This window comes from Mya arenaria, chromosome 3 (genome assembly GCF_026914265.1).
Source record: "Mya arenaria isolate MELC-2E11 chromosome 3, ASM2691426v1".
In the NCBI taxonomy this organism is placed as follows: Eukaryota; Metazoa; Mollusca; class Bivalvia; order Myida; family Myidae; genus Mya; species Mya arenaria.
The window spans coordinates 80,495,332-80,518,461 of record NC_069124.1 but is presented as its reverse complement, the minus strand read 5'-3'; the positions used below and the strand labels follow the sequence as shown (position 1 = coordinate 80,518,461).

At 38.3% G+C, this 23,130-nt stretch overlaps 2 protein-coding genes across 2 annotated transcripts in view; one reads left to right on the top strand and one right to left on the bottom strand.

Annotated features, from left to right (window-relative positions):
- LOC128228775 (unhealthy ribosome biogenesis protein 2 homolog) overlaps positions 1-17,768 on the bottom strand; it is a 30,564-nt gene extending 12,796 nt beyond the window's left edge. Inside the window, exons 1-15 of the mRNA XM_052940276.1 lie at positions 17,740-17,768; positions 15,180-15,330; positions 14,457-14,571; positions 14,083-14,241; positions 13,609-13,737; positions 12,735-12,850; positions 12,003-12,135; positions 11,148-11,215; positions 10,040-10,273; positions 9,707-9,815; positions 8,905-9,068; positions 8,382-8,637; positions 7,877-8,107; positions 1,019-1,165; positions 435-592 (exon numbers count right to left, since the gene is read on the bottom strand). Coding sequence (XP_052796236.1) covers positions 435-592; positions 1,019-1,165; positions 7,877-8,107; positions 8,382-8,637; positions 8,905-9,068; positions 9,707-9,815; positions 10,040-10,273; positions 11,148-11,215; positions 12,003-12,135; positions 12,735-12,850; positions 13,609-13,737; positions 14,083-14,241; positions 14,457-14,571; positions 15,180-15,330; positions 17,740-17,746 — 2,177 coding nt within the window. The 5' untranslated portion in view covers positions 17,747-17,768. The remainder of the gene's footprint in view (positions 1-434; positions 593-1,018; positions 1,166-7,876; positions 8,108-8,381; positions 8,638-8,904; positions 9,069-9,706; positions 9,816-10,039; positions 10,274-11,147; positions 11,216-12,002; positions 12,136-12,734; positions 12,851-13,608; positions 13,738-14,082; positions 14,242-14,456; positions 14,572-15,179; positions 15,331-17,739) is intronic.
- A 2,896-nt stretch (positions 17,769-20,664) lies between these two features.
- On the top strand, positions 20,665-22,122 carry LOC128226308 (uncharacterized). Its single transcript, XM_052936192.1, has one exon. It carries the CDS (start codon positions 20,665-20,667, stop codon positions 22,120-22,122), a length of 1,458 nt encoding a protein of 485 aa, XP_052792152.1.
- Positions 22,123-23,130: the final 1,008 nt, after the last annotated feature.

Below are 23,130 nucleotides of genomic sequence, written 5' to 3'. Positions count from 1 at the left end.
CATCTATTAGGACTAGGCAAGTGTAAATATTTGTACTGTATATTATGCACTTCTGATTCATACTTATATGAAATAAAACTTAAGTACCAAACAAATGGAATTAAGTGTACCAATCTAAACTTTAAGTTTCATCTATTAGGACTAGGCAAGTGTAAATATTTGTACTGTATATTATGCACTTCTGATTCATACTTATATGAAATAAAACTTAAGTACCAAACAAATGGAATTAAGTGTACCATGGTCCTTTTATTAACAAAAAATATGCTCTATCTACAAAACTTCAACCTGATTGACTGTTATCCAGGAACTATGAGTAGCTGATTTCTTTAATGTTAGAAGTTTCTACAAATTTCATGAAAACAAACACGATGGCTACTGAATTTGACACTGATCATTTCTCAGGCATTGCATATTGATGCAAGCAGTTTTACCATTCTGTGTGTTCTGCTTTGTTAAGGAGAGCCTGGACTATATGTTCGGCCACTTTTCTCCTCTGTTCCTGCGACAACACAGTCTCCATAGCAACCAGGTTACCTAGCAACAGGTCCCAACAGGCAAGATCAAGGTTGTCTCCAGTCACTTGCCACAGCTGTAAAGTTTCAGTGGCACAATGTAAATGCGTGAAGGAATTCATTGTTACTTACATTCCAATCTTATATATTTAATGATCCATTAAAATGTAGGATCCATTTCAATATTTGTGACACTTGTCTGATGTTCTGTATCAAGTTTAGATTCATACGAAAAAATGTATAATTTTTTATGATATTTACTTATAACATTGTAATTTAGGAATATTCGATATTCCTTAAAGAAACTCTTCTGAAATAATTCAACTCAGTTTGTGTTTATATTCATGAAAATTCACCGATGAATTAATGCAATTGATTTATGACATCATTTCAGAGAGGAAATTCCAGGAATTGTCATGTATAAGATTAGTTTATACATACATATTTTCACTGGCAAAATGTGTAATCAGACAAGCAGTCATGCTAAAAATAGACGGACATACGGTGCCAGTCCATGTACACTGTCTGCTGCCCAGAGTGAAAGCTTCGGAGAATGAAACCATGGATGAAATTATATCAGTGACCACCGACCAGTCTGTAGTTCCCAAGTGGAGCAGCAGAGCCCGCACACGCTGAACGGTCAACATATCCTAAAATAAAGGTTAGCAGATAGTTGGTAAAGAAAACAAATACTGTAGCATAAGTAACAATTATGTCATCTGAAAGTGTTATCTGCTTGATACATAAACACTGCTTCTATAGTCAGTCTGTATTTAAATTAAGTGTCATTTAAGAGAAATCCCATGATAAATCATATCAAAAAGCCAAATTTCAAAAGTATGATTAAAAGACATAATAAGAGCTTTGCACGATCGATTATATATGCCTCTTTATCTTAAAAATACACCCCTATTCCGAACATCGTTTATCCAAAATTATCGCTATTTCGAATTTATTTTTCGGCCCCGATTTTACTCCTTCTTTGTTTAACTAAATTTTGGTCTTTAATCTGAATTCGCTATTCCGAACTAATCATTATTCCGAAGTAAAAATTACGGTTCCGATTTGGTATTTCACACCTAATTATCAATTCTTAATTCGAACCTGATCGTGTCATAGTTTTTCACACCTTGCTGCGAATGCACTCAGGCAACGGCTTGAGGTGACATTGGAGCACAATTAGCGCTTGTTTAAGAATGACATTGAGCACGCGTATGTTACAAACATCGATGTCAGAAAATGAGCGATTCATTTCAGTGATGTAGTATATAATTGCTGGTTAACACATTCTGAATATCATTCGAAAATGTCATCAGATTCATACACGTGCTGTCATTTTGTTTTAAATGTTTTATGTTGTTCTAATAAAGAAGTATAATAACGAATTATTTGTCAATTATTAAACAATAAATCAACAAATAGTTTTATATATGAAAGATAACTCAAACCGAGTATATCATATTGGTAACGTGTAACCGACATTGCAATTTTCACGACTTAGTATTTCACGTCATCTAATTCGCGAACGCTGTCATTTGCGGAAAATTGTTAATCTGAAACACCGCTATTCCGAAGTAATTTGTTGGGTCCCTACAACTTCGGATTCACGGTGTTCAATTGTAAATACAATAATGATGTAATGTGTGCCTTTCAAAAGCAATAAAAAGGGTCAATTTAAGAAGTAAAAACGCCCCAATGAGACGAAACCAGGTTTTCAATGATTGGCAGAAGAACTTAAGCCTTTGTTGTTAGATTCAGTTTCAACTGTTTTTTTTTATATTTTCAATAACAGTGACCTTGACCTTAACCTTAGGGGCCTCAAATGCAATATAATGTTAGTCCTCCATAAACTATTCCTACATACAAAGTTTTGTCATAATAGTCAACCCTAATTTAAGTTATTCAGTACCAAACAATATCTTTAGAAACAGTGACTTTGACCCTAGGGGCCCAAAACCCAATCCAACTAGAACTGTAAGCCATAGGCTAACGAATACCCCCCACCCCTCCATGTCTAGGTTGTTTGCCCTGGAGTTAGGCCGGACAAAGCTAATTTTGCCTACAAGGGGAGATAACTCCAGTCAGGGTCATGTGACCTGTACCAAATTCACAGAGGCGAAAGTTTACAACATGGCCATTAATTTCTGAAAGTTTGATAAAGATTTGTTGAATAATAACAAAGATGAATCCCGGACAGGGCTTATTTTGCCTACTTTAACACATCAAGGGGAGATAACTCCAGTCAGGGTCATGTGACCTGTACCAAATTCACAGAGGCGAAAGTTTACAACATGGCCATTAATTTCTGAAAGTTTGATAAAGATTTGTTGAATAATAACAAAGATGAATCCCGGACAGGGCTTATTTTGCCTACTTTAACACATCAAGGGGAGATAACTCCAGTCAGGGTCATGTGACCTGTACCAAATTCACAGAGGCGAAAGTTTACAACATGGCCATTAATTTCTGAAAGTTTGATAAAGATTTGTTGAATAATAACAAAGATGAATCCCGGACAGGGCTTATTTTGCCTACTTTAACACATCAAGGGGAGATAACTCCAGTCAGGGTCATGTGACCTGTACCAAATTCACAGAGGCGAAAGTTTACAACATGGCCATTAATTTCTGAAAGTTTGAAAAAGATTTGTTGAATAATAACAAAGATGAATCCCGGACAGGGCTTATTTTGCCTACTTTAACACATCAAGGGGAGATAACTCTGGTCAGGGTCATGTGACCCGTACCAATTTCACAGAGGCGCAAGTTTACATCATGGCCATTAATTTCTGAAAGTTTGAAAAAGATTTGTTGAATAATAACAAAGATGAATCCCGGACAGGGCTTATTTTGCCTACTTTAACACATCAAGGGGAGATAACTCTGGTCAGGGTCATGTGACCCGTACCAATTTCACAGAGGCGCAAGTTTACATCATGGCCATTAATATCTGAAAGTTTGAAAAAGATTTGTTCAATAACGACAAAGATGAATCCCGGACAAAAAAAAACGGACGGACAGACGGACAGACGGACAGACGGACAGACAGACAGACAGACAGACGGACAGACGGACAACCCGATTCCAGTATACCCCCCCCAAACTTTGTTTTGGGGGGTATAATGAAAGGTCTCCACAAACTCTTCCTTCATACCAACCTTGGTCACAATATGTCAAACCTAACTTAAATTATTCAGTACCAACATTTTTTCTAGTTTTAGTAACTGTGAAACCTTGACCCTAAGGGCCCCAAACGCAATCACATGAACGGTCTCCATAAAGTTTAGTCACAATATGCCAACACTAACTTAAGTTATTAAGTACTAACTACTTTCTATTTTAAGTAACTGACCTTGACCCATGAACATGACCATGATTCTCGGGCGTTTTTTCTATTTTTAGTAAAGTGATCTTAACCTTGACCCTAGGGACACAAATGCAATCCCCTGAAAGGTCACTTTATGTCAAACCTAACTTTAACAAGAGATGTTTGTCAAACATTATGCCCCCCCTGAGCGCCATGTTGTCAGGATTATATGGACAATTGAATGAAATATGCATGGACCGAAATGACAGCTGATTTGTTGCCGTTAAGGCAGTTTTAAGATTATGACCATTAAAGTGTGAGGATAGAGTGTGTTATGACCATGACCTTTGACTCTATTAACTCAAAATCCAGAGTCATCAGCTGGTCACCAGAAACCTAAATGTCAAGTTTGAGGGCCATGGGTGCAGGCATTGTCAAGTTATCACTCAGACAACCTTTTATCATTCAAGGTCACTGTGACCTTGACGTTTGGCCCAATGACCGTAAAATCAATAGGGACCATCTTCTGGCCAGGCCCAACCTCCAAGTCAAGTTTGAGGGCTATGGGTGCAGGCATTGTCGAGTTATCACTCGGATAACCTTTTACTATTCCAGGTCACTGTGACCTTGACCTTTGGCCCAATGACCCCTAAAATCAATAGGGACCATCTTCTGGCCAGGCCCAACCTCCAAGTCAAGTTTGAGGGACATGGGTGCAGGCATTGTCGAGTTATCACTCTGACAACCTTTTACCATTCCAGGTCACTGTGACCTTGACCTTTGGCCAGATGACCCCCAAAAACCATAGGGGTTATCTCCTGGTCAGGCCAATTCTCCAAATCAAGTTTGAGGCCCATGGGTGCAGGCATTGTCAAGTTATCACTCGGACAACCTTTTACCATTCAAGGTATATGTGACCTTGGCCTTTGGTCCAATGACCCCCAAAAACAATAGGGGTCATCTACTGGTCAGGCCCAACCTCCAAGTCAAGTTTGAGGGCCACGGGTGCAGGCATTGTCAAGTTATCACTTGGACAACCTTTTACCATTCAAGTTCACTGTGACCTTGACCTTTGGCCTGATGACCCCCCAAAACATAAGGGGTCATGTACTGGTCAGGCCCAATCTCCAAGTCAAGTTTGAGGGCCATGGGTGCAGGCATTGTCAAGTTATCACACGGAAAACCTCTAACCATTCAAGGTGACTGTGACCTTGACTTTTGGCCAGATGACCCCAAAAAACAATAGGGGTCATGTACTGGACAGGCCCAATCTCCATGTCAAGTTTGAGGACCATGGGTGCAGGCATTGTCAAGTTATCACACGGAAAACCTCTAACCATTCAAGGTGACTGTGACCTTGACCTTTGGCCTGATGACCCCAAAACAATAAGGGTCTTCTACTGGTCAGGCCCAACCTCCAATTCAATTATGAGGGCCATGGGTGCAGGCATTGTCGAGTTATCACTCGGACAACCTTTTACCATACAAGGTCAATGTGACCTTGACCTTTGGCCCGATGACCCCCCAAAACAATAGGGGTCATCTACTGGTCAGGCCCAACCTCCAATTCAATTATGCGGGCCATGGGTGCAGGCATTGTTGAGTTATCAATCGGACAACCTTTTACCATACAAGGTCACTGTGACCTTGACCTTTGGCCCGATGACCCCCAAAAACAATAGGGGTCATCTACTGGTCAGGCCCAACCTCCAATTCAATGATGCGGGCCATGGGTGCAGACATTGTAGAGTTATCACTCGGACAACCTTTTACCATTCAAGGTCACTGTGAACTTGACCTTTGACCCGATGAGCCCCAAAAACAATAGGGGTCAGCTACTGGTCAGGCCCAACCTCCAAGTCAAGTTTGAGGGCCATGGGTGCAGGCATTGTCACATTATCACTCGGACAACCTTTTATCATTCAAGGTCACTGTGACCTTGACCTTCGGCCTGATGACCCCCAAAAACAATAGGGGTCATCTACTGCTCAGGCCCAATTTCCATGTCAAGTTTGAGGGCCATGGGTGCAGGCATTGTTGAGTTATCACTCGGACAAGCTTTAAAATTATTTTAACATTAAAGGTCACTGTGACCTTAACCTTTGACCTGATGACCCCCAAAATCAATAGGGGTCATCTTCTGGTCAGGCCCAACCTTCATGTGAAGTTTGATGACCATACGTCCAGGAATTGTTGAGTTATCACTCGGACAAGCTTTGGTCTACCGAAGGACCGACCGACCGACATGCCTGTGCAAAGCAATATACCCCTCTTCTTCGAAGGGGGGCATAAATATTCGATACAATAGGTGAGTTTGACCCAGCCTGAACAATGCTGTAAGTCATTCTATTAACTAAGTTTCACTTTGTGAAAACCTGGTTAAAAATAAGAATATAAAAATGGGCCTATCAAAAGCAGAAATAAAAATCAATCAAGGGCCATAACTTGTATTTCGGGTTAATATGGAGTTATGTAACCTAATTGTGTGATGGCTACTTGGTAAAGTATGAATTATGTCATACAAAAAACATGCATTTAACAAGAACATGAGTCCCTTTAAGACAGACAGGTTCAGGGATCGAATTTAACGGTCGCTAACTCGCAAAATGCGAGTAAGAATCGAAAAATGCGAGTAGAAAATCCTGGCACTCGAATATTTTTGCGACCGCAAATAAAATTGTCGAATTCGCTCAAACTCTCCTTTGCGCTTTAAAAACTCCTTTCCGCAAGTTTACCACATAATAGATAAACACGTGTCGCTGTGTACAAATGTTATTATCGGATATTTAAGTAAGCGCCTCGAAGATAAACTCGTGACCGTGTATGGACGCTTGTCGCTATGCTCAAATGTTATTATCGGTTATTTAAGCAAGCGCATAGGAGATAACTGTTTTCGTCTGGTTTGTGATTCGCAACTGCCAAAAAAGAAGTGGAAATTAACCACGTTTTGTTACGCGAAAATGCCTGGAAAGGTGAAAAGGCTGACAGCGACGCGGGGATTGACCGAAAAGCCCTTCAATAAAACCAAACCTAGCCAAAAGTCATGAATTGTCGGTACTTTGTCGCAAACCGAAAATTCTACGGCATCTGTCAGAACCGTCAAAAAAAGGAAACGGAGTTGAACACCAAACTTTTGAATGCAACAAAAGAGAATAATGGCAATGTTGATTTCAAAGTGTAGTGTGATGTTTGTAAAGAATTCGCCAGCGATAAAACATCAACTGTAGGCATTACAGTATTTTATTTTTTATTTACTAAGCAACAGTTCGCACCCTGCCCATATTACTGGCTAGATCCTTCATGCGTTGGTCACGTGTGCAACATACATTACCATCTAAAAATGTCAGTGTACATATATATTTTCAAGAGAAAAACATCTACTCTGTGTAGGATTCGAGCCTATGAACCCCTGCTTGCAAGACTGGTCCTCTACCCAACTTGACTTACCAGGCAGACGTATTGGAATGGCTTAAAATAATGACTGTTACACTCCTCCCCACTTTACATTTTGAAAGTATAAACATAGGTGGGGAGGAGTGTAGTCACTTACTACTAATGATTCAAGGCTTTTGAGTAACCAGGAGCTTAGTTATCCCAGCTGGGTATATGACTTAATCTATGTAAGAATTAAAAACAAAATGTAAAGGTTTATAGTTTATTCTTATCTCAGTGCACTTGATAAACAATGTACATAATGCTACAACAAAACTACTTGTTTATTTGGCAACTAACATGAAGTAAAACAGCCTTTAAATAACTGCTAGTGGAACCCACCATTTTGCTAGTTGAAAAAAATGGCACTGGCAAAAACTTGCTAGTGGCAAAAAAAAATCGATCCCTGAGGTTTCCCGTTAATTCTGGACCGGAGCACATGCAGGTTTGGTTGGTGGTCACCAAGCCATGAAAGAAGGTTTCCTCCATGTACTCAGGTTCTTTCAGAACATAAAACCACACCTCTAACATTGTGCCAACAAGAGTGATTAATACAACAATGGAATAACACAGTGTACAATAAATAAGTTTAAACTAAACTCAGACATTAACAAATATCCTACCCAAAGGTACCGATGTTGTGGATCGTGCAGCTTTTTCACTTTTTTATACAGTTTCTTCCAGTCGGAACAGCTGAAGTAGCTGTGTACAAAGCTGAGGTCACCTGCATGGGAAACTGTGGTTGTGGTTTGGAAGTTACTGGCTCTGAATGTTTTGTAGAAGGAGAGCAGCAGGCACACCTCTCCCAATCCGTGACACAGGAGCAGAACTGATGTGGTGTCAACTGGATTCAACTGTAGTAATTGAATGGCAGTTCTCTGTGTCGCTTATAAATGAGTTTGACCATTCGCATAAGCAATATCCATTTGTATCTCCATGCAAAACTTTTACTTACTTTTTCAAAACATTCTCCATATTCTTCAATTATTTATTTTCTTACACTCATCCATGAAAATGATTTTTTTTATCTTCAAATATACAAAGCATTATATATGCGTAGGTAAAGTTGAAATGTTTCCGCCAATACATGGCAACTATTTTATGGATTTATCTGAGCATAAAACATACCTCTGATTTCAATATCTCGCCCAAAATGGGAGATAAAATCCTTGTCTCCAATATAACTATGTGATCATACACAGAAGTCAAGGTCATATCAGTGACAGTGTAGTCTGCGACCTTGACATTAAGTAGGAAGAGATTGTACATTGCACAGGCCCCTGGGAAGTGTCCACCATGGGGGAGCTCGGACAGATGGTCTGTTAGCATGGTCCACAGCTCCAGCATCACTGTCTGCGGGAGAGCCTGGATGACCTCTCCAAAACTGGAACATTCAAATTAGTGATATATTTGTAAGAACTCTTCTTCACAAAACATTATTTATTAAGCAGTTATTTTCATGCATGATGCAGAGTGGTTATATTTGCCAGTATATAGCAGTAACAAAGAGAAGAGAATTCAAACTATTCATTGTGAACTGAAATATACAGATACAAAAATTCACGTAAGGTTGGGGCTGAGCAAATGGGAGAAAAACAGGTTTTACTTCCGGGTTTATACAATATGTGGAAAAAAGAACATGAATACTTACCATTTTGAGAATACTGAGGGCAAGGGTAACAGCCTGTCTCCTGGAGCAAGTTTCAAGGCCGCTAGTATTTTCCCCAGAAGTTTTGACACATGTCGTAACTTGCTGTACCTCTTTACCAGTTCAGACAACAACTGGTCCTGGGCTTCCAAACTGCCTGCTTCTACCTGATGTAAGGAGAAATATCTTAAACTTTCAGTTTAACTGTTAAATTTTGACATTAAAAAAACAATTACAAAAAAGCTCACACAGTAAGAGATGAATGCCCCCGGATTGCCATGCAGTTTGATGTATAATGCTATTATTATAATGTCTTCATTCAGAAAGAGCACACCTAAACTATAAGCATATGCAACACCCCATGAATGGTTAATCTCTAGAGAGGGGAGTAATAAGTAGGGATGCTGGTCTTGCACAAAACCTATTGTCTTTATGAACCGAACAAATATCTCCAGAAATCTTAAAATCCCTACATGCATGACATAGTTACAGCCTAGACACGACCTCGTGGACTTTGCACGCGACACATCACATGTATGAACTAGACAAATGCCAATTTACTTTAAAATCCCCCTCTGCATAAAAAATATACAGCCCAGATATGTAAAACCAGATGCAAAGACATATCGTGCGATTTTAATGCCGACCTTTTGAGGCATAAAAATAAGGTTTTAGAAAAAAATCATCATGTGTCAATCAACTTTAAAGTCCATCTCTCTGGAACAAAAAAGCCATATCAGATTCAAAACTTCCTTAAACATTGGCCACATACAACAAATTGTGGATTTTTTTGTTCCAGGCCTACCTGAGCTTGTATCCACCCATGTGTGAGTAGCACTACCAAGCGGGGCTCCAGGATGTGATGGTCTAGTCGTAACAACTGGGAAAAACATCCATACCAGTCACTGCTGTACCTGAACATACAAGGAGATATTATACATAACCCAGAAAACTGATGTACTGTACTAAATTAACCAGCAACCACTGAATTACAAAGTTGAAAATTGACTACATTGATCAGCTGCACAATCTTATAACATTTTTCAAAAGTAAAGATCTTGTAAGTATATAAATTTAAAATTACAAATCCTGACATCTGTCTGGTTTTGATATATTCATGACTTATACAAGGACCCACCTCTGACTATCAGGACACTCCAGCAGTATATCAACCATCTGTCTGAAGAACTGTAGCTGTGCTGTGTTGGTGGTCTCTTCCCCCACAAGGGTATACAACTCCATATCTGTCACCACCCCTAGAAGCAGATTGCCTCCCCTCACAGCTCCTGGGGACATCTCTCCAGCACACAGACCAATCAGATGGCACAGTTCAACCATCATACAATGAGCAGTGAAATGGTTACCATCATGGCTGAAACATTAAGAGATATACATCTTTTATCAAATTACTGACATAAGTTTCAATACATCCTTCATTAATGACACTTCACTGCAACTGCTTGAAAGTACTTTGTTTTTTCAAGAGTAAAAGTGGATTCTTTTAGCTGGAGAATATTCGATATAATTTTTATTAATATGTGTTTTGACAAAAATATCATAAATGTTTGCCAAGTTTGATTTGAATATTTCTTACAATTTTCTCCTAATATCATCAATTTTAACCAGTGATCTGGTACGACCTTGACCTTTGACATACCGGTACAAACATTAATCTTATGATAGACAAAACTAGATCATTTATTTTAAAATCTTTCAATGCAAGTTTTTTAATCAAGTAATTGAAGTAAAGACACAAGGATGTACAAACATAAACTCAAACACCATTGTGACAATGTGTCAAACTCACCACAAGTGAACCAGACAATAAAATTACATAGAAAACACAAAACATGTTCAAGAGAAAATCATTGAACTTGACCTACTGACCTCAAAAGCAACAGATGCCATCTACTGGTGATGGTCAACTTACCACTGAAGTTACATACCACTAAATATAGATCGTCCCATGTCAACATGTTTACAAATTATCGTATTGAGAATAAGACTGTTGACTGTGACTTTCAACCTAATGACCTCAATCTACCACTGAAGATTAATGGTGCTAGGTCAATCTGAGTAATTGTATGGACAAGACATAATCTACAGACCCACAGACCATCCTACATTTACAAACTTATATCATGCCCCATCTACATGGCATGAATAGACAAATCATGTTTCATACAAATATATAACCAATCTCATTGTCAGAATGAGCTACGGTTAAATTTGAAAGTCATGATTACCAGTTGTTGTTGATGAAATGCCGGAACCAGACAGCCAGAAATTCCACACACCGATCCCTGCTCTCATTCTGGATAAACCACACATTGGTTTGTGAGAAACATTTAGGTCAATGCACTTTTCTTATCAAAACAAAGGAAAACATTCACATATTATTATTGTCAAACAGTGTACTTTTGTTTATTTGAACTGCTGTTACTATGTATGCTGTAAATAGATGTATACTGTAAATAGAGAAAACTAGGCTAGTCAGTGTTTTTCTCACCATTTCTGGGAACGGTGGAAGCCTTTCTGATTGGGAAAAATGCACTTTTTTTTACTAAATTTAAGAATTTCCATTTTTTCCCTAGAAATTAACCATAATTCTATAAAAAAAAACTGAGTAAGTGCAAGACTGTTATCAGGATTGTTCCCAAAAATGAACACATGGATTCCTCTGTACAAAGACTATTTTCCAAAATCAATTTTCAACACTCAATTGATTAATACAATATTTTTTCTTTAAAAAAGAATTTGGGAATTTTATTTGTAATCTTTGGGCAAAAGGCAAAAGAATATGTTTTGGCATTTTGGTCTAAATAAAAAAAAACACACTGTAAGAGTAAAATATACTAGAACATCCAGTTTAACATTTAAATTTCTTCTATTTTTTGCAAGGTATATTATTAAAAACTGAACTATAGCTGCCAAATTATATTAACACATATTTCCCCCAACATTTAGTACAATAAGTGGTCATTTTCTAACTCAAAAGAAAATTTGTATTTCATTACTCTTGTCTATCTACGGAAACACATAGAACACTGGTATAGGTCTATTCACAATATACCGAGTTTTAGTTTAAAGCAATATCCCACCTTTATAAAGGTGGTAAATGTCTCATAAAGCTGTTCGATGGGCCGGGCCTTCTTGTGAACATGTGACGCCTCTGCCCCATCCCTGGACCCCTGCTGGGCCCTGAGGTACACATCATAGCTCCGGCTATGGTCCCTGCAGAAGACATTCCTTTTTTTGTAAATGTTATCAAAGGGAGATTATTATAAGTATAGTATTTTAAGGCTGGTCTTGGTGATTATTATTGTTGTTTCAGGTCTTCATTTTTATTCACTATCCCTTATTGAAAGCTACACACATAACATGCATGTTTTGTTTTTCTTATATAAATAAATATATACAAAAAGTTAGAAGAAAACAACACACATTGACTGTTAAAACACTTTACAAAATATGAAAATGTCAGACCACCTGACAATGTCTTGTAGTGTATCTGGCAAATATAATCTGTAGTCACTAATCAATGGTCTATGGGCAAAAGGAAGGACTGTATCATCTTGTCTACCTTACTTCTGGATGCATGTGTCCCCAGATACAGCACTTACCGCTGGTCTATGACAGCAAGGACGGCCTTTAACATCTTATCTCAAACAGTACTTGGTACATCTGTCGCTGAACATGGGGTGAAGGAATTTGATAGAGGGTCACCTAACATTTCTGTGAGGTTATTACGACATTATTTTGAAATCAGGCCAGCCTGTCAAATCTTGTCTACCTCAGTACTTGGGTTCTCAGTCCATGGATTCAGCACTTACCTATGGTCTATGATTGCAAGTACAGCCTGTGACATCTTGTCCACCTCAATTCTGGGTGTATCTTTCCCCAGATCTAAGAAAGCTGGGAGCAGACTCCCACAGCATCTCTTCAACACCTGCAAATAGAGCTGCCAGTTACAATGTTCTCTAAATTGTGCACACACTTAATATCTTCCCAGACACTCCAAGTTTGGTGATAAATGGTTGTACATTAAGCCAAATTTAGAGAGCAGACACTGAAAATAAGTCTTTGCCAATTCAAGGGTCATAACTTTGGAGTGACTTAGGCTGCATAAAAAGCAAATACAAATAAACAATACACAGAAGACAAATCCCTATAAATATCATACCATTTTCTTAAGCAAACACCTATAATAACTAGAGATATCACAGAAGTAGTGACTACCCTACATGCTACCTTAAACACAGAAATAATTGCTATACTCGGCAAAATATTGAAATATATTTGCCACAAGACCAATCAAAAATCTTCAGAAGTGTCACATTTATGTCTTTGGTTCATTGTACGTTTGTGCCTGTGAAAAATATTTATAGATACACTTCTACAGTTGGTTTTAATTAGTAGATAATTGAAGGGTCAAACCATTAAATGTAACAGTTATTGCTGAGTTAACACTGGGTTATAATGAACGCAACAGACTGAATATATGACTGTATTGATTTGTATTATTATCAAAATAGTATCTCTGTCTCAACCATTATCAGATTACAGTAGCATTTGGGCTTATATGGACAGATAAGCTTTAGCATGCATGTATTATCTATTTTGATGACGACCTTCAATCTTTCATCTGATGAATGATTATTACAAAAAAAAGCAAGACCCTTATACTTCAAACTATTCTTAAGTTACCATGTTTTGTTGTGGGTATGGCTGTAAAGTGGCAACAAAGAGGTCAACACAAGTGGCCAGGAGGGAAGACAGAGGTTTACTATGGTGTCCGGCCTTCACAAGTCTACAGAGGCTGGCCAGCAAGGTCACCTGGAACACACAGAGTCAAGATCACTGCACCAATGTCAAGCAAACAGAAGCATTTAAGGTACATTTAACAGCATATAAACAATATATATATATTTAATTTAATACAAATAGCACTGACATATCCATTAAATTCAAGTATATGTTTTTATCAATCATTTTTAGTTAAGCCATAATATGTATATTTAACAAGTCAGAATTCACCCATTGAGTTACTTCACCATCAAATTACATTTTAATAGTGTGCACAAACAGAAGGGTGCAACATGGTACTGAGATCACAATTTCATCACTCACTTGATATAAATTTATGTAACACTGACATTGCAATACTGTTTAAATTTTTACCATTTCCTCTGGTTTGGCAGTGAAGACATTTGAGAGGGTGGGCGAGGAAGCCAGGCAGAGACAGCAGCTGATGAGGGGCCCCACCAGGGGGGACTCCTTATCGAGAAGCTCATCTTCAGGAGGCCCCTCACTCACAGCTTGCAGGCTAGACAACAACACCTGAAACAAAGCAATCTAGTATCAAAGATATACCTGGGACACTATTTTATTTGTCTGACTTGTCACTTCATTTTAATGTCATAGAATAATTCTTGTTCGGATAGTGGAATACGGCCATATTATACTAGGCGAAAAACTGATAACCTTATTTTGTGATATGTATTGCTTGCAAAATAATAATGCATAGATAATAAATAGTGGTACTTGTATGTTACCTGTGCTGCTGAGTGGCGCAGAATCAGGCCTGTTGACTTGGACACGGCCCTGGTGTTGAGCACCTCATGAAGACAGCACCACACTGCACACTCATCGCCCTCATTTAACTGCTCCCTAATAAACGAACTCTTAATATGCACTCATAATTATTCAATAAAAAATAAATACACATTTTTGAACATACTACCAAAAGTGTGTAATACATGTATGCATAATTCAACAGCTCTTTTAAAGCAGAGATTTTTTTTTGGTGCAATTTACTGCCTTCTAAAGGCTGTTTCTTCCTGCGAAAAAATGTCCTTTTTCCCCAAAATTTTATATTTTTTTCCCAATTTGATTAATGTAGATTATGTTAATGAATAAAAAAGTAATGAATTTCTTGAAATATAAACAAAATCTTGACAATACTTACCCGTTCACAGCATAATGTATGCATAAAAAGTTAAAACATGTATATTTACCATTATATTAGCTATTTTGGCCTTTTTACCCCAATTTGCATGGCACAGGCGGTAAAAATAATTTAAAAAATAATCACTGTAAAGTATAAATGATAAGATGCCTAACTCAGATTATGACCAGCCTTGGTAATTACCTATGTCTTCATTGGTTAAACAGTTATGACCCTTTATATCAGGGGTGATTCAGCATTATGTCATTTGGCTTGAATACCATAAAGAATTTGCAGCAATTATTAGAAGCTAATTTTATTTAACACCTACTTTTTCTTGTTTATAAGAAATCCAAACAGGAGGTCAATGAGAACCTGATGTTTGTTAGGAATGTAAACCAGTGACGACTGCCAGGCATAGCGAAGTAGCTTAAGACGAGGTGGTACCGACAGTGACTTGTCTCGTAACTGCACATAAACACCTAAAATACAGAGAAATACAAATCAAAGCTCTTTTTGGCCCAAATAAATTCCTTTTGGTAAGATAAATACTGTCCTTTTCAATAGTGGGGTCTTTGTTTAAAAACAAAGACCTGCTGCATCAATTCATCATAGACCAGGCCCCAATATCACAAACCAAATTAAGTAAATTTTCAATCTCATCATATTTTACAACAGAACTATACAGCATAATTAAAAAATATTCAATGTTTGACTCCTTTCAAAAGACCAACTTCATAGATATGTTAATGCAAATACTTCCTAATTAAAAAAAAATCCAGAGAAAAACACAACCGGGTTAAATCCTCGGCACATGTTCACAATCAATTTTAAAACCCTAAGAGTAAACAAGGAAAGTGGTAGTTCTGCGAGGAGTGTACTGTACATATTTATGGCTGAACACTGAGTCAATTTCATGTGCCATGATGTGGTTCGTCAATGTTCTGAGATCTAAAACTGTCTTATCCGAAAACTCTGCTTCTAAAAAGTGAAATATATGCTGCCATTTATAACCCTTGCTTTACCTGCTTGCAATATAAACAACAGGAACCAGATTATTGTTAGCGAATGCTTGCTTTAGTTCAAGATTTGCAAAACACATTGCTTTTCAAGTGTGCCAGCAACCAATGACATTTGATGAGAACAACTTTCAAAAAAAACATGTCAAATTCATCAACTGGTTTTATACACCACTTATTTTTTTTTAATTGCTTAATGCTTTTGGGAACATGTTTTATACATATATATGATTTTAATTGGGTTATCTATTATTTTAATTGCATAATTGTGCAGCTTATCTTGAGGTCCGATTATCTCTTACTTTAAGTTAGCATTTCATCTTTTCTGTATTGCCAAGTGTTTAGTGAGTGTTTTGTAACCTGAATCAACATCAATCAATAAGATTTTTGTTTAATTTAAAAATACCAACTTCTTTTGCTTTTGTCATCACTAGTCCACCTATGGCCATCAACGAGTCTTTTGACAGTTTTTTACAATGGCAGACTCGTGACGTCCACCATCCGAGCAAATTGTAGCGAACTGTCCTTGCACAGAGAATCCGCCCGACCACAATTTTGAAATTATCTCCATTTATAAATTCAAATTTTACACAAAATATTATTGTCTACTATTAAAAACATATTTATTTATGTCATTATACAAAAAAAATGTTCAGATTTCATAAAACACTTATAAGTGTCGATTGTTTATCAAGTATCCTGATATCTGTAAATCTGGGACAAATCTGACAGGTTGTGTACCATTGATGCATAATATAGTCTATAAAGTCTTTCGCAGTTGTTAATGCACCAGTCATTTGTAACCACGGCCCCCCCCCAGGTCCGGTGAATAGCCGGGACTTTGACTTTCGGTCTAGCCAACCCCGGGTAATATACCCGCCCTGCGAGAATGAACTGATGGTAAAATCCCCGCCAAATGCCCCCTCACCAGGGACCCTAGGTTAGGCCCATTCCATGCTATATTTTGCGCGAAGACAAAACCACAGCATTCACCCGGCACTTGACTGGTGCATAAATGGCAGAGAATTGTAGCATAACAGGGATACATAAGAAATGTCAAAATAATAAAAAAAAGTATCCCTGATCGCTCATTATTGTAGCTATTGTCATCACCTGTTCACTCGATCACTGATATGTATGTATGTATGTATTTCTTTAGACCTTGCGATCAAGGATAACCCGTGAAAGTGCAAGCACTTATTTCCAACGGGGTCCTTTGTTTTTTGCTGAAGGGACAGCACGCTGAAGAGACAGTGGTGGGATACAAGGAAGTCCGGGTGCGAGACCCTAGCTCTTTTTCGAAGAGACCCCTTGGTTCTTTTACGTGCTCGGTGTAAAGCACCGATACACGGGGTACAACTTTCTCGGGTTAAACCAGTACTGAGTACACCACTTTTCCAAGCACTACCCTTTAAATGCCAAGCGCCAGGCAAGGGAGCTACTTGTACCAACTTTTAACGTCTTTTGGTATGACGCGGCCAGGGATCGAACCCACGACCTCCCGCTCCGTAGGCGGACGCTTATCCACTAGGCCACGGAGGTGGCATATCACTCAGTAAAAACTTGAGGCATTGGCAAAATCGATTTAATACAATATCGTTAATCTGAGCTGGATTAAAGTAACATTAAATTGCCTTCAGCAGTCCAGTTACAGCAAATTCAAGAGTTTTCTTCAAACAGCCAAACCGCAATATAATAAACAAAACCACGTGTTTGCTTTAAAGTGCAAGAAATGTAGAATCAATGGTAAACGAGGCTTTTAAGAATACCCATTTGAAGAAAATACTGATAATATTTCATATTAACATTAGAAAGTCCAATGAAAAGAAGGGCTTTACAATCATTTTGAAGCAAAAAAATATTTACACTTACTTTTCATTTTAGTTCCACTCCTCTAATTAAGAGAGTATTCTATTAAGTCGCGAGTTATAACGTTTTTGGCAAATCGGGATGATTTAATTGTCGCTGTCGAGATATATAAATGTTGGACATGCCGATTATTTTCTCCATGGCTCGTTCATTTACGAGGGTAGATTATCCCGTTCGGCTTCTAAATTTTTCTTGGAACTGCACAGGAGTCCGAGCTTTTTCATTATTTTATTTAAAATACTCATGGCCTATTACGGGCGTACAGAGTTAACAAACAAAATATGCAATAATAAAATGGAATGACGAACAATGGATACATATAACATATGTAATGGATACACATAACATACAAAGAATGACATGAAAATAACTCTCTTCAACACCACAACAAAATAGATTGACCGATGAACAATTTCATAAATATTTTGCATCAGAAGAAGAAGGAAAAGGAAAAAGGTGAAGTTGGAACTGAAATATGGGCGATACTATTTCCCGGTCCCGGTCTCATCCGGTCTCCTCCGGTCTCTGTTTTCCAAATATTATAGTAGCTATCGGGCGTGATTTAAAGGTGTTAATGACCGCAGGGGGTAATAGGATTACAAAAAATTACAGTTGATTAAAACATTAGATATTTGATGATAATTATGTCACCATTTATTTCATATTTTATATCAATAAAACATATAATAAATTAAGGCAAAGATAGATAGATAGATACTTTTTAATGAAATATCATTTAATAGAATTTGTCTCATAAATTTAATCACGGACAGTATAGGTGCGTGATTTAATTTAGCTAATTTAACTGTAGAAAAGGTGTCAGTGCTACACATTAATTTGTTGAACTTTATTGTATTTGTATACTGATAGTAATATTTATCAATAAACTTATCTAATACCTTAGACATGGACCCCGTTGGAAATAAGCTTTTGTACTTGTGCAAATCTTTACGGGTTATCCTGTGCAATGTCATTTATTATGTTAAACTTTATTAGGTAAAACTTTTTTTGGTAATAAATTAGATAGATTTATCATTAACACCAGAAGTAATACTTGTTTTAGTAGATCTAGTATTATGTATTTCATGTTAAACTTTCTGTGATATAACTTATTAGGACTCAATCGGAACTCCTCGGCTAGTATCAAGATATGGCCTCGGATATAATACGGGTCGTAAGAAAATAGTATATCATGGCCGACCAAGAAGATGTTCAAACAACCAAGAGATATGTTAGTCCAAAGACAGAATGAGGAGCGAACTTTTACCACTTATTTATGTGTAAGTGTTATTTTTATACTTATTGTATTTTAATAAAATATAAAAATAGTTTTAAAAGAGCCCTAATGAGAAACTAATTGGAAATGTCATTAATTCTTAGTGGGTGGGATAAAGTCTTCTTTCATTTGACAGATTCTAATTTAGTAAATAACAATTTTGAAGCTCCAGTGATCAGTGGCAAAAATTAAGAAAACAAATACTCTATTTGTTTGTTTTTTAATAACAAATAAGTCTGAATCTGACTTTACTTAGATCGATAATGGCAATGGCGTCTGCATTGATATTGGGTGGGGAACATGACTGACATTTCGGTGCTCGAGTGAAATTAATTTATATTTCATATTTTGATGATTAGCGTGAATTGTTTCTGTTGCGTGGTGAATTCCTTTTAGGAATATGTAAAGTGATCTGTAAGGTGATTTATCGTAGGTTGTGCCGATCTTCGGAAAAAGACTTCTTTGCAAAGTGAAATTAACAAAGGGAAATGGAGGATGTAAACAATGGGACTTCCGGTCAAGGGGGAAAGAAAGGTAACAAGACTCAAAACAGTAGATCGAAGAAATCAACAACCAAAGAAACTGTAAGTACAGACACACAAATAACATGCCACAAATGCTCGAATGTGTTTACAGATGATGATGACAAACTTATGGAATGTGAAAGGTGTGACAAATGGTTCTGTATGAGTTGTTTAGGAATGTCCGATATTGAGAACGAAGTAATGGGGAAGCGAAAGGACTTTCATTGGTTTTGTGTAGATTGCGAGAAACCTGTCATTTCTGCGGTTAAATCGGACAAGGAAATTGAAGCAAAGTGTGCAGCCTACATGGAATCTATGACTAGTAAGATTGGGGAAATAGAGGAAAAGTTGGACAGTAAGGCTGATAAGAGATCTGTGGAGGATATTGAGGTACGAGTTAGAGACTTGGAAAGTAAGGCAACACAGGGACAAAGTGATAGTCCAAAGAAACTAGTAGAGAGTCTGGAAGTGCGTGTTAGGGATTTAGAAAGTAAACCCACTGGTCAGTGTGTGCCCCCTAAAGACAATGAAAAAGAAACAAATGACACAGTTAGAGAAACAATCGAGGAGCAGCGTGATCGAGAAGTGCGTAAAATGAACATAATAATTCAGAATCTGCAAGAATCGAAGAAGCGAGAAACCGAGGCAAGGAAAGCAGAGGACATAGAGTCTGTGAAGAAACTTTTGTGTACCATTGGTATTGATAATGATATCGTGGTGGAAAACTGTACTAGATTAGGCAAGATAGACCCATATAAGACCCGTATGACCAAAGTTGTTTTACAAAGTGCAGAGATAAGGAGACAAATTCTCAAAAGTGCAAAGGATCTTAAAGTCAATGAAGAGTATATGAATGTGTTTATTGGCCCTGATCTCACAAAGATGCAGAGAACAGAACAGTAAGTCTGAGAACGGAACTGCGGGAGAGGAGAGAGAAGGGGGAGACCAATAGTTTTATTAGGGGATGGAGAATCGTCCAAGGGAAAGACAGGGCACTGTACTTCAGGGGTGGGGCCGTGGCGGCCACAGGCCAAGCAGAAGTTGAATAAACCACGTCAGCATGTAAATAGTTTTAACAGGAATGGTCTCAAGATTTTAACAAGCAATGTTGATGTGATAACCACTAAAATGGATGACCTAGAGCAGAACATTATTGAATACAAGCCGGATGTTATAGCTTTAACGGAAGTAAAACCCAAGCACTGCAAGACAAAATTAGAAGAAAAGGACTTGGTATTAGATGGTTATCACCCGCCATACCACAATCTGGAAGCAGAAGGTAGAGGAGTCTGTATATACGTTTCGAAACAGTTCAAGGTGGAGGCTTTTAACATGGGTAGCGAAAGTGTGCAAGAAGTGAAAGAATCAGTATGGGTCAGTGTTAAAGTTGAGGGAAATAAGTCTATTGTGATCGGATGTGTATACCGCTCTCCCTCAAGTGAGAGCGAGAACAATAGGATCTTGGAATGCCTACTTCGCAGAGTGTCAGATATGAACATACGTAACTTGATCATAATGGGTGATTTTAACTATCCCTATATAGACTGGGACAATCATACTACTTCTGACAATGACAATTCGGATAGTGATCAATTTATTGAATGTCTTAGAGATTGCTTTTTCCACCAGCACGTTAAAGAACCTACCATATACAGGGGCAATCAAAGACCTTCCCTCCTAGATTTAATATTCACAAATGAAGAAAATGTGATAAAAGACCTCCACTATCGAGCGCCACTTGGGAATAGCGACCACTGTACACTGACCTTTGAATACACATGTAAGACAGAGATTGTGAACAGTAAAACCAAAAAGTACAGGTATGACAAAAGGGACTACAGTGGAATGCGTGAATCACTGTCAAGCATTGACTGGAATAAAGAGATGGAGTGTAAGAGCACACAGGAAGCGTGGAATGTATTCAGTGATTTGTTAGACAGTGCAATGGAGGATCACATACCAACCCACACTATTGGCAACAAACCCAAAAAGAAACGCCAGTCATACATGGACAAGCAAGGCATGAGGCTACTAAAAACAAAACAGAGGGTATGGCAAATATACAAAGAGACAGAGGACGACCAGGACTATCAGAGATACTGTACTGCTAGAAACAAGCTACGATCCTATACCAGATGTGCAAGACAAAACTTTGAGGAATCGCTGGCAAGTGAGATAAAGACCAACCCTAAAGCCTTCTGGAAGTACACAAACACAAAGTTAACAGTAAAAAGTGGAGTGAGTGACTTGAAAGACAGTGAGGGTAACACGCATAATGAAGATGGAGACAAATCAGGACTATTAAACAGTTTCTCCTGTAGTGTGTTCACAGACGAGGACATATCAACTGTACCAGTTTTGAATGACAGGCCGAGTGACAGTGAGTTACGAGATATAGACATTACAGAAGAGACCATTCTAAAGCAGCTATTGAGTCTAAAGATCAATAAATCATCAGGCCCTGATGGTTTTCACCCTAGAGTGTTGAAAGAAATTGCACAGATCATCACATCACCTCTAATGATCATCTTCGAGAAATCCCTGGAGTCCGGAGATCTGCAAGCCAATGGAAACAAGGCCAAGTGACGCCTTTATTCAAAAAGGGAGACAGAAGTTCACCAGGGAATTACAGACCGGTCAGTTTGACATCAATACTCTGCAAGAGCATGGAATCCATCATTAGAAAGGCGGTAATGGACCACATGACGAGAAACAACCTGTTTTGTGACGAGCAACACGGTTTTGTACCAGGGCGCTCATGCATGACTCAGCTACTGGTATGCTTAGACGAATGGACTGAAGCCTTAGACAGTGGAGATCCAATCGATACAATCTACCTTGACTTTAGAAAGGCATTCGACACAGTCCCGCATGAAAGACTATGCAACAAGCTTAGCAGCTATGGTATCAGAGGCAAGATTGGAACATGGATCAAGAGTTTCCTGCAGGGTCGAACGCAGAGGGTATCACTAAATGGTCACACCTCAGACTGGGAACCTGTCACAAGCGGCATCCCCCAAGGCAGTGTGCTCGGCCCTATCCTCTTCGTCATATTCATAAACGACCTTCCGGATGCTTTAAGCAGTGTAACTCGAATCTTTGCTGATGACACAAAAGTCTTTGGAAAGGCAGGAACTGAAGACGACAGATCCAGGCTGCAACAAGACATTGAAAGACTATCACTCTGGTCAGACACGTGGCTGTTGAAGTTCAACACAGAAAAGTGTGGCGTTATGCACCTTGGCAACAACAACCCACACCACAGCTACCAAATGAGGGACAACGAAGGCAGCTATTGGACTCTTGAAGAAACGAATGTTGAGAAAGACCTAGGTCTTCACATCGACAACAAGCTGACCTTCCACCAGCATGTGAACCAGGCTGTAAACAAGGCCAACAAAGTGCTAGGTCTTATCAGGCGCACTTTTGTCAGCCGAGACACTGCCATTATCAAGAGACTATACATGACAATGGTTCGGCCAATCCTAGAGTATGGCAATGCACCTAGGATCCACCAATTTGTAGGAGACATGGACAAACTCGAGAGGGTACAGAGAAGGGCAACCAAATCATGCAAAGACCTCAAAGACCAAC

What these genes read in the sequence shown, in the direction of transcription:
- LOC128226308 (XM_052936192.1), top strand. Translation starts at nt 20,665, where the DNA reads ATGGATGACCTAGAGCAGAACATTATTGAATACAAGCCGGATGTTATA.